The sequence below is a fragment of the Sarcophilus harrisii genome, chromosome 6 (assembly GCF_902635505.1).
Source record: "Sarcophilus harrisii chromosome 6, mSarHar1.11, whole genome shotgun sequence".
Lineage (NCBI taxonomy): Eukaryota > Metazoa > Chordata > Mammalia > Dasyuromorphia > Dasyuridae > Sarcophilus > Sarcophilus harrisii.
This window is the reverse complement of record NC_045431.1, coordinates 97,405,234-97,417,772: the sequence shown is the minus strand read 5'-3', so window position 1 is coordinate 97,417,772 and position 12,539 is coordinate 97,405,234. Positions and strand designations below refer to the sequence as shown.

Below are 12,539 nucleotides of genomic sequence, written 5' to 3'. Positions count from 1 at the left end.
CATGGTAAGAGCAAGCAATAAAGTGATAGACTATCAACAGACAAGACTCCCAGCACACTGAATAGACTTTCTGGAAAATTTAGATGATGACATGGACAGAAGTTCCCTCAAAAAGCATGGCGAGATAGGCCCTTTCATCCTTTAAGCTTCTTGGTCCTGAATAATTCTGATTCTAGATCCTCGATATCTGAATTTTTTCTTTATGGCTGCTTGCGATATTTTCTCCTTAATCTGATATTTCTGAAAATTAGCTATGATATTCCTTGGAGTTTTCATTTTGGGGTGTCTTTCAGAAGGTGATCAGTGAATTCTTTCAATGGTTATTTTAACCTCTGGTTCTAGGACACCAGGGCACTGTTCCTTAATGATTTCCTGAAAGATGTTGTCTAGGCTCTTTTTTCATCATGGTTTTCAGGAACTCCAATAATTCTTTGTCTTTTCTAGATCTATTTTGTAGGTCAGTTGTTTTTTCCAATGAGGTATTGTACATTTTCTAGCCATTTAGGCTAGGAAGATAGTGCAGTGGATAAAGTGCTGGACTTGGAGTGAGGAAAACCTGAGTTCAAATCTCACCTCAGATGCTTTCTTATTGAGAATAATTAGAGCATCTAATTTACAGTGTGGGCAACAACTGAGATAATATGTAGAAAATACTTTGCAAACTTTAAGCATAATATAAATGCTATTTCTATTATTAAGAATTTATTAGGTCCAGATCTGTTAAAACATTCTGATGGTGGTAAATGTCAAATTTATGTATAAAGGACTTAAATAGTTAACAACAAAAATTTAAAACAACAGAAGGGAGGTCAAGCAAATATATAATAACTGTATGATGCTTGCTTCTTTGTTTTATCATGACACTTTGTTGAACCTTAGCTTCATCCTTTTTAAACTGATGTAGCTTTTAAAACCTTTTCCAACTCCAAATCTTTAATCTTTCCATGGAAAGAGAAAAGAGATCTGGTCATCCTTATTCAAACTGTGATATGAAGCTATATTCAATCCATATAATTCAGTGTTTTCTTCTTCCTTTCTTCCTTCCTTCCCTTCCCTTCCTTCCTTCTTTTCCTTCCCTTCTTTCCCTCCTTCCCTCCCTTCCTCCCTCTCTCCCTTCCTCCCTTTTTCCCTCCTTTCCCTCCATCCTCCCCTCCCTCTCTACCTTCCTCCCTCCCTCCCTTCCTTCCTTTCTCCTTCCCTCCCTTTCTCCCTTCTTCCCTCTCTCCCTCCCTCCTTTCCTCCCTCCTTCCCTCCCTTCCTTCCTTCCTTCTTATTTTTATTTTTCTCCTTTCTTTCATTTTCTCATTTTCTTTCTTTATTTCTCTATCTCTTTTTCTTTAATCAGAATGGTAGCAATACAACAAAGTAGATTTATAATGATATATTCAACACATGACTTTCCATTGGGAAACACATCCAATTCCCACATCTGTTTCTCAGAAATGGACATAATAAAGTAACTTTTTATATTAATTGCTAGGCAAAAAGGAAATTCATTTGCACAGGAACTATAAGTCAAACTACCCAGTATTATGCACTTCTTAAAATTTTCTTCATAATTTTCCCTCTCTAGGCCTAAGATATAGTCTGACTAAGATATCCAACTCAAAGTAGAGTTCATATGTGGTGATTTCCTCTCCTCTGCTATTATATAGGGTTTTTTTTTTTTTGGTAAGGACTTATGAGAGTAATGGAATGTTTGATAATCATAAAATGCTATATAAATGTGAACTAAATGTGAGACACTATATAACTGATAGAGTTGAATAAAATACTTTCTATTTGCTTTAAGTCATGACTAGCTATCAATTTTCAGCTTTGCTCATCAAGTTAATACTTGGATGTACTGAAGGAGAGTTGTCACTACTCTCTACTGTATAAATTTAAAAAAAATTAAAGTGAGCTCAGGAGAAATGTTTGAACAGGAATATGAACATTTTCTCATGCTATCATTTTTCCTACTTTCATTTTGTTGTCTAAATAAAAAAGTTTTTTAAACCCATGGGTAAAGAGATGGTGGTGGAATAAGGGAATTGATATAAAATAACACAAAAAAGTTTCATTATATTTATCTCACAAAAATTTTCATTATATTTATCTCACTTTGATTATACAGATTGAGAAGTATGGATTTCCATCTGATCTTGCTCTTTCTCCAAGAGAAAGCATACAGCTGTATGACATTATGGTACAAGTGTGGAAAACATGGCCCAAGGCTCAAGTAAGTAGATATTGATAAAATTTATTCTTTATTAATATTATCATAAAAAGAAAATCAAATCCAGTAATATTTATTGCTCCCACCTAGTTATTCTTTGAATGAGCTCTTTTAAGGTCATCAGTGATCATTTTTGTTAAATCCAATAGCTATTTTCTCAATCTTCACTTTTTGTGAATCTGTGAGTCTTGGCACTGTGGACCACACTTGCTTGGTATACTCCTTTTCCAGCTTCTTTCAATTACATGATATTGGTTCTTTTTTTTATTTCTTATAGCAAATTTTTTGATTCCTCAATTATTATTTCTCTTCTAGTGATTTAATTCTCAGTCTATGACCCTTTGCTTCTTTCTTTTCTTCCATCCAGCCCCGCTTCTCCTTCTCTGCTTTCCTCCTTTTATCTCTGTCTGTCTCTCTTTCTGTGTTCTATGTAAACCTTAATCAGAATAGTAGCAATGTATCAAAAGCAAGCTGATAACAACAAACCCCACATGGAATTCTCAGTATGAAATCCAACTGATTCATACATCCATGCTACAGAGGAGATATAAAATAATCTTTCTGCTTTATTTACCTTATAAAATTTTCATTCCAATGGATTCATCTGCCATTTTTATGGTAATGAGTTTCAAATCTATATATCTTACCTAATAGCTCATTCCAAATACAAGCTGGGAATCTAATTGGGGCATTGCCATTGCCCATTGCCAACTCAAGCTCAATAGATCTAAAATAATTCAATTCCCCTTTACATTGAAATAGCCCTACTTCTTTCTCTTTGTCAGCAAGACTATTTTTTGTCTTTAGCTGAGAAAATTTCTAATATTATTGAATCATCCCCTATATCCATCTAGCTAATAAATCCTGACAATGCTTCCCCTGAAATATCTCTATTTTCCCTTTTATCTATATTATCACTGCTGCCTCTTATCCACTCAAATTTAGGGCATAATTAAAAGTTACAGAATCATAAATAAGGTAAACATCAACTCATTCACCAAATCCTGAAATATAAGCAGATCTTTTTTCAAATTTATGCTATTAAGTTAAGGCAAATAATATGTAGTACTTTTTATTCAGTGATTCATAAACTTAGGGAAGTCATTACTTCAATAAATGATATTAGAAAGAAATATAAATGGAATCAGAAAAGGTTTAGATAAGTTTTTGTATAACAAAATCATACTTTTTACTGTCAAATTGGACATCTCTTAAAACTGGCAATGACGAGAATATAGTAGGACATAGTGGCTCTGACCCAGAATAACTTAAGATAACATTCTTATGCTCATATGATGATTGCAAAAAACTTCCATGCTGAATCAGTCCCCTAAAGATTTTTGTTAGTTAACTATGTATATGTATAGTATATAGATATATGTATATGTATATATATAGTAACCATAGCTATTGGTTAACCATAACAGGTTATCACTTCTGTTATGAATTGATTTGTCTTCTATTAATTCTTTAATATGCCCAAAGAGACTATCTTACTATCTTAATATTTTTATTTCCACAAGCTAGCTCTATCTATTTCCATTTCCCCTTTATTATTTGCAGATCACCTTACTTCTTGATTTTTATTGATTTACCCTCTTAGTTTTTGCATTCCAAAAATTCTCTGTCCTCATGTGATGCTTGCTCCTTCCCACTAATTTGAAGATGAGGAAGTCCTCAACTTAGAGAAAAGCCATCACTTTTGCCCTCAATTCAATACATTCTCACTGATTTCTTGTTTAAACTCACTTAATTGACTCTCATCTATTGGTTGCTTCCTTTCATGCCACAAACATGTTCAAGTATTCTCTTACCTCAAAAACAAAACAAAACTTTTCCTGACCCTGATACTTCTTCAAGCTATTCTCTTATTAGTCTTCTTTTTTTTGCTACAGCTAAAGATGTGTTTAAACAATGGTCTCCTGCACTTTTTCTTTCTATTTCCTTTACGTTCCTTTTACATTACAATTTTATACAATTAATACGAATATAACTTCTCTTTACACGGTGACCAGTGATCTCCTCTTCTTTAAATCCAATAGGTTTTCCCTCTCTTCATTTTCTTGCCAACTAAAGCTTTTCTCTCTCCATACATTCATTTATTCATTCAATAATCACCATTCACATTATGCTCTCCTGTCTTAGTTTCAATAATGCTGAACATTCATTATTATCATTGTCTCTCTTTCTGATTATTTCTTTTTTATGGCAATCATGTACTTATTTTCCTACCTATCTCTATATATATTTGTGTATGTGACTCCTGGCTCTATTTTCATGCTCCTCATTGATATCATATATTTTTGCACATAATAGATACCTAATAAATGTAATTTATTACATTTTTGTACGTTAATAATGTACATACATGTACATTATTACATTACATAGAGGTAACTCTAATATCTAGCTCTCTAGTTCTGATCTTTCACCAAAATTTTAGTTTTAGACTTCCCCTACTCTGTTGAAAACTTTTTGTTGGTAATTCAAAATGAATATGTGCAAAGCTAAATCTACCATTTTCTTCTCTAAAACTCTGACTCTACCTAACTTCTTTCTGTTGATAGCACAAACACTACATAACATCCTCATAGTCACTGAGGATTGAAACTTTGGAAGCTTTGATTCTCCCCTTTCCTTCTCCTTTTCTTGACAATCATATACTAATTATACCTTTATTATATTTGTCAAGCCTTTCTTTTAACTCAACTACTGATTCAATTCCTATTTCATTTTCTCTTGAACATGATAATATTCTCCTGATGTTTCTACCTATAGTCTTCCCTTGTAGTGTTCACATATCTTCCTAATTAATTTACTCTGACTCTTCTCATTCTTCACAGGGGAAAAAACAAATTCTGTAGTTTGTCAAATTCAAAGTCTCCCATTGACTATAGCTAAATTCTGTTTACAACTTTCCTTTCTTTTACATAGTGCTCCAGTTGAACTGGGTCTTTTATTGCTCTCTGTCTTTAGTTGATCTTTTCTGTTATTGTACATTTATATAGGCTAAATCCCATAGTTAAAGGATAAAATGGACTTCTGCACATTTTCTGTCAAAAATATCTTCCTTTACTCTTGACTTTCCCCCTCTCTATCCAAAAAGAGATTTCTTTCTTTTTTGATTTTTTTCTCTTACACTTTATTTTGTGTCTCTTGCTTGTATTTGTGTATTAATTCTTTAAATTATAATAATTTGTTTTATTTTTTTTTCCCATGCTGTAAATTCTTGAGGGAAGAGATCTTTGTGTCTTTGGCATTCATCATATCATCTTCCATTTAGGTGCCTAATCAAAGTTAAATGAATTGAATTATTGAATTGACTTTGTTTTTGAATTCATCACTTAATAGGTTGTTCCATATAGTTTTTTGTGTCATTCTGCGTTTGTTTGGCCTCCTAACTACATTTCAATATTCTTAAGATAAAAATCATGCCATACACTATTTTTTTTATCTCCCTGGGATGTAACATTGTGTGAGAATAATATAGAGTTTCAACAAATAGTTCAGAGAATATTGAGTAATTAATATGTAGTTAATACTTTGTTACATGTTGTGAGTGATACAGAAGGATTTCATGATTTAAAATTTTGTCCTCAAAGACTTTATAGTCATCCTGGGAATACACAAAACAAAACACATCTACTGGATTTGGTGCCCATATTTGCATAATTTAATTTTCTTTGGCTGTATTTGTTTCCAAGGAATTGTGTCCTGAGGAATTTGTTTACTTTAAGAATAAAATAATCATCACAAAGATGGATGCTAAAAAATATGAAACAGCATTAAAGGAAGAAATATCTAATTGGATTAAAAATGGAAATGTAATACAGGTAAATACATTTTAAAATGTTACTTTTGATAAAGTCTACATGAACAAAAGTAGAAGATCAATTAAATGGTTTATATAATTCAAGAAAAGGCAGCATCTAAAAATATGTGTACACTACTTGGCATGAATACCAGAAGAAATTCAGAAAAAAAAAGGAAACCGACCTATCTGTGCAAAAAATATCACAATAACTCTTGTCTCAGGGCAAAAATAAATTGGAAATTGAGGGAATGCCTATAAATTGGAGAATGTCTCAGTAAACATTGTGTGTGTTTATGATGGAATATTATTGTTTTGGGGAAATGATGAGCAGAATGTTCTCAGGAAGAAAACAAGACCCTGGAAAGTCTTCCATGAACTCAACCAAAGTGAAATGTACAAAGTAATATCCATGTTCTGGGATAACCAACTGTGAATGACTATGTTGTTCTAATTAGTATACTCATCCACGACTTCTCTGAAAGACTTATGATGAAAAATCCTATCTGTACTCAGAGAAGGAACTGATTTGTCTGAATACTGACTGAAGCATTCTCTCTCTCTTCTCTCTTCTCTCTCTCTTTTTGAATTGATTGAAATAATAAGAAATGTAAAGATTGTATAGCTTATATTTTTAGAATTTAGATAATAAGAAAATTCATCAGAATGACATTTTTTCTCTTTTTGAATCATTGTTACAAAAGGCAATACAGCAAAATCAACCATCACATTGATTTTTGTCTGATTGTATAGACAATAGTATCTATCTTCTTCAGTGAAGACAAGTTGGTAATTTTTCATCTCACTTGGAGACAAGTTTGTTCATTACAATTTATAATATTTTGTTTTGTTTTGTTATTCTTTCCATTTACATTGTTGTAGCCATTGTATATATTGTTTTCTTGGCCTTGTATTCTTCACTCTGCATTTTCTTATATACCTCCCTGTGCTTCTTTGAATTTTTAATATGTCATTTTTATTTCTTAAAAAGGGCATTTTAAATTGTATTCATATTTTTAAAATATTTATTATTTTCTCTTTTACATATAAAACAATTTTTGTATTCATTTTTTTTTGAGTTTCATATTCTCTACCTTCCTCTCTATCTTTCTCTTTCCCTGAGAAAGTATGCAATTTGACACAGGTTATATATGTGCAATCATGCAAAACATATTTCCATATTAGTCAAGTTGTGAAGAAAAACACAGATTCCCTTCCTCCCTCAAAAAATGATGAAAAAAATAAAGAAACTGAAAAAAGTATGCTCCAATTTGTATTCAGATTTTATTGGTTCTTTTTCTAGAGATGTATACCATTTTAAAAACCATAATTTCTTCAGAATTGTCTTGGATAGTTATATTGCTGAGAATAGCTGTCAGTCACAGTTGTTCATCATACAATATTGTTACTATGCACAATGTTCTTCTGATACTGCTCATTTTATTTTGCATTAGTTTTTATAAATCTTTCCAGGTTTTTCTGAGATCATCCCATTTATCATTTCTTATAGTACAATAGGATTCCAACACAATCATAAACCAATTCAACACATTCAGCCATTCCTCAATTAATAAAATTCCTCTTAATTTTCAGTTCTTTGTCACCAAAGAGCTGTTATAAATATTTTTGCATGTATATGTATATGCATATACACATACATATTATACATATGTATATACAACACAGGGTATATCTGCAATACAGTGTTACACACATGTGTGTGTATACATATGTGTGCATATACATATATATATATACTTATGTGAGAAAATATACATTTTCTCATTTTTCCTATTAAAAAAATTCTCTTTGGGATCAAGTTCTATGAATGGTATTGCTGGGTCAAAAGGTATGCATGGTTTTATAGATCTTTGGGTATAGTTTTAAATTGTTCTCTAGAATGTTTGAATCAATTCATAACCTCATTGAGGCATTAGTATCTCATTTTCCTTACATTGCCTTCAACATTTGGTGTTTTCATTTTCATTCATATTAGACAATCTGGTAGGTAGGAACTTGTACTTTTGAATTGCTTTAAGTTACATTCTCTAATCAATACTGATTTAGAGCATTTTTTCATATGACTATAGATAGTTCTGATTACTTTATTTGCAAACTGCCGGTTCATTATCCTTTGACCATTTTTCAATTGGAGAATGATTCTTATTTTTATAAATTTGCTTCACTTTTCCGTATGTTTGACAAATGAGGCTTTTATCAAAGAAACTTTCCTTAATTTTCCTTCCAATCATGTGTATTCTATTTTCCCTCTTGTTTATCTTAGTCTTTCCCTCCTTACACTCTTTTCATTCTCAAAAGTATTTTGTTTCTATCATCTTCTCTAATCTACTCCCCTTTCTGAAAATCCCCTCCATATTCTCTTATCTTCTCGCTCCCTACTTTCCTATAAGATAATATAAATTTTTATACTTAACTGAGTATGTATGTTTTTTTTTCCTCTTTGAATCAATTCCAAATAGAGTAAGACTGAAATTCTCTCTTCTTTCACCTTCTCTATATTCTGTTCTACTGTAAAAACAAACAAACAAAAAAAAAAAACCCTCTTTTGTGCCTTTTTCTTAACCTGGGAACTCTCAAATTTGGCTATGACATTCCTGAAATTTTTTATTTTGGGATCTCTTTCAGGAAGTGGTTAGTGAATTCTTTCAGTTTCTATTTTATTCTCTACTTTTAACATGCTGTGTATTTTTTCTTTGATTGAAAGATGATATCTAGGCTTGCTTTATTTTTGATCATGACTTTCAGATAGTCCAATAATTCTTAAATCATTTATTTTGGATCTATTTTCTAATTTGTTTACCCAATGAAATAGTTTATATTTCCTTTTCTTTTTTTCATTTAAAAATGTTTTATTGTTTCTTCATATCATATGAAACAATTAGCTTCCACTTGTCAAATGTTAAGGCATTATTTTTATTCAGCAAGATTTTGTACCTCTTTTTTTCCATTTGACCAATTCTACTTTTAAGGGTTTTTTGTTTTTTAGTGAATTTTTGTATGTCTTTTTCCATTTAATGAGTTCTACTTTTTTAAAGAGTTCTCTTCAATGGATTTTTTTAAACCATTTGGCCTATTCTCTTTTTAAAAGTTATATTTTCTTCATTATTTTTTGTATTTCCTTTTCCAAGCTGTTGACTTTTTCAAAATTTTCTTACACCTCTTTCATTCCCTCTCCTAACTTTTCTTTACCTCTCTTATTTGTTTAAAATATATTTTTTAGTTATTCCAGAGTTTTATTTTTGTATCTGAGATCAATTCACACCTTTCTTTGAGGCTTTGAATATAGCAGTCAACAACGTAATATGATTTTATTGTCTTCTTTGGACTTTGCACTTTGATCTTTCCTATAATAACTTTCTATCATCAGGTTCTTTTCTGTTGTTTTACTCATTTTGCTTTGTTGTTTACTCATTTTTTGTTTTATTCATTTTGTTATTTACTCATTTTTTCTAACCTATTTTTTGATTTTTAACTCTATGTAAAAGTGCGGCTTTGCTCTTAGGGTGGAGGGGGGCTTTCTTTCATGGAGACATTAAGTTTTCAGTTCTTCCAAGGTTGCATGTTCAAAAAAGAGATGTAGACACTGTTCTTTTGGTCTGAGGTCTGCTTTGTGAGAGACCATGAGCACTCTATTGATGAAGATTCCTATTCCTCTGCAGTCACAAGATTGAATGAATTAGTTTTTCTTGTTGTCCTGGGATTGTGATCCAGAATTGTGACCCAAATCCACATATGCTCAGTGCAGCAGAGTCCTACACCCAGTACCTAGCAAAGGGCCCCTTGTAATCTTCTGCCCAGTTGTTCAACTCCTTTACCATCTGTGGGCTGAGAGCTTCAGTAGCACCCACTGCTATTCAGTCATACATGTCTGTCCTACTCATCAAAGGTCTGCTACTATTTTACTGAGACTCAGCTTGCATTAGATTGTGCTTTAGGCTCACCCTGGTGTAAAAGACCTTTTTTTGACAGCCTTCTAATTTGTCTTGGGCTAGAAAATTACTTTACCCCATTCTTTCAAGGATTCTGCCACTCTGAAATTTGTTTTGAGACTTAGGAAAATCCCTGTCCTTCATCTTGGCTCCCATGCTTCTTTTTAATCTGTTTTGGACCAGGTTTTGTGGACTACTTTTTGATTTAATCCCTTTGAATGCATTATTCTAGGCTAAGCAAGTGCTGAAGATTCTTAGACCTGCTCCTGTTAATCAGTCAGATGACTTGAATCACATATTTCCACTTCTTGTTGAAAAGCTTGGGAAAATGGATAAACTGCCTGCGTTGTTTTTTATGTAAGTAATGAAAAGTTTCTTTTGGGCTTTTTTCCTTTCCAAATCGATTATGTTGATAAGAGCTGAAGGCAAGTAATAGTTAAGATGGTTTTTACACTGAAATCTAGTACTTTGTAGGTCCAATTTGTCATCGTTCTGTATATATCTGTTGAGACATAAAATGTTTTTTGTTCAATGACTTTAGTTTTCTGTGTTCATTTAGAAATTGTATTTAAACACACTATTAACTAGTCTATTTCTGGATTTTTCCTAAATCTCATTATTTTAAGCCCTGCTAATTTTTTAATACTATAACCACTATTTGAGTAGTACTTTACAATAAAAATCAAATATATAGATATATAATGTATAATAGAAACATAATATACAATACATATGCACACAACACACACACACATATCAATATTTACAATGGATATTACTGAAAATTTCTATTGGTTTTTAGTCATCAATAAGAATTTACTATATAACTATTATATAACAGGTATTGTGTTATGCTGAGTATACAAAGAAAGGTTTCAAGGAATTTACTGTATAAAGGGGAAATGATCCATGCTTTGATAAATACCAGTGATAACACCAATGATAAAAGAAAGTATGTGGGTAAGAAGTTTGGATGTGGAGGTCCTGACATTTTAATAATGTTTCAATTCAATTCAATGCATGGTATAGTGAAAAAATCAGTGTCTCTGGAATCAGAAGACCTGAACTGAAATTCTACCTTTGATTCTTACTGCTTGTATGACTTTCCTTATTTTCTTTAAGCCTTAGTTTCCTTATTTGTAAAATGAGGTGGTCAGACTAGATCACCTCTGAGGTCCCTCACAGTCTAGTTCTATGATCTTATGTGTTACAGGGCTACCTTCTCTCTCTTTTTTTTCTTTTGCTCAATTTCCTTATCTACAAGTAAGGTTCTAATATGAACATTTCTGATCTAGATCAGTTTATTCTCACCTGGGAGTCCTTAACCTGAGATATCAGCTTTTGGTCTCATGTTTTCATTCAATTTGATATGCCCTTACTATGCATAAGGCATTACAGTAGGAACTGGGGACAGAAAAAGAGAAATTTAGTCTTTGTTTTCATTGTCAAAACAAACGTAAATACATTTTCCATATTCCATCACTAGGTGGCAACTGCTGCAAACTGATTTACTCGCTCCAAGATCATTTTATTTTTAAGAGAAGGGCTTGATGTAAGATAAATGAAAAAAACTGTACCTCGAAAAGAGAAGAAGAGAAAGGAAATGGATTCAGGACTAATATTCTCATAGAAACTGAAAACATGAAAAAATTAGCTATTGACAAAACCATCAAAGTCTCTTTGGATCATTCCCCATCAGTCCTAGTAAGGTTTAACAGATTCCAAAAGGGAAACCTAGCACTAGCTTATTCTTGTCTAGGAGATTTTAACTTTTGATTTAAGTGGGCTTGAGAATTTAAATAGAGAAAATTATAATTTTATTTCCTATTAACTTTTAAGAGAAATTTAAGATTTTATTCTATTATGAATTAAAAAAAAATCTACCACATATTACTCTGAAAAAGGATCCCTTAGATATATTATACTATCAAGGGGATCTTCACACAAAAAATGATTAAGAATCCATACTCAAGTGCAAAGGAATCCTTTAGGCTCTCATAATTCTGGGTTAGTCCTGGTTCACAGGATATGTAGGGCTCTAAATTCTAGGTCTTATCCAGGACCTCAGGGTTCCATGGTAGACAGGACCAGTATGACTCTGTGAAGAGTTGCTTCAATTTGATTGAACTTTTATTGGTGAAGGTTTACACAGGTAAACCTAGATACAGATCCAGGTAAGACATGCCTAGTATCAGTATGCATAAAATAAAATACATGGGATTGTAAATAAAAACAATTACAGTAAAATATCCTTATCAAGTTATTTTTAAAGTTTATGGGCACCAATTTCAGAAGCTTTGGTGTAGACTAATATGTCCTAATGAGTAACTCTGGACAAGTCAGTTTACTTCTCTTACACAAAGTTTCCTCATCTGTAAAATGACAATAATAATAGATAGCATTTATCTCATATGGTTGTCTTGAGTACCAAATAAGATAACATATGAAGTATTTTGTAATTAAAGAAATATATAAATGTTAACTAATATTATTATTAAAAGTAATAGGATACATTATGTATTTAATAATGATGATGCTATTGATAATAGTACTGATAATG

The 12,539-nt window shown here is 31.7% G+C and overlaps 1 protein-coding gene across 2 annotated transcripts in view; it reads left to right on the top strand.

Moving 5' to 3' along the window:
• Window positions 1–12,539, top strand: part of LOC100917791 (probable ATP-dependent RNA helicase DDX60) — a 119,734-nt gene that overhangs the window by 67,158 nt on the left and 40,037 nt on the right. For both annotated transcript variants that reach the window (XM_023505872.2, XM_012552124.3), the window contains exons 23-25: window positions 2,117–2,221; window positions 5,923–6,051; window positions 10,212–10,336. In XM_023505872.2, the coding sequence (XP_023361640.1) occupies window positions 2,117–2,221; window positions 5,923–6,051; window positions 10,212–10,336 (359 nt within the window). The remainder of the gene's footprint in view (window positions 1–2,116; window positions 2,222–5,922; window positions 6,052–10,211; window positions 10,337–12,539) is intronic.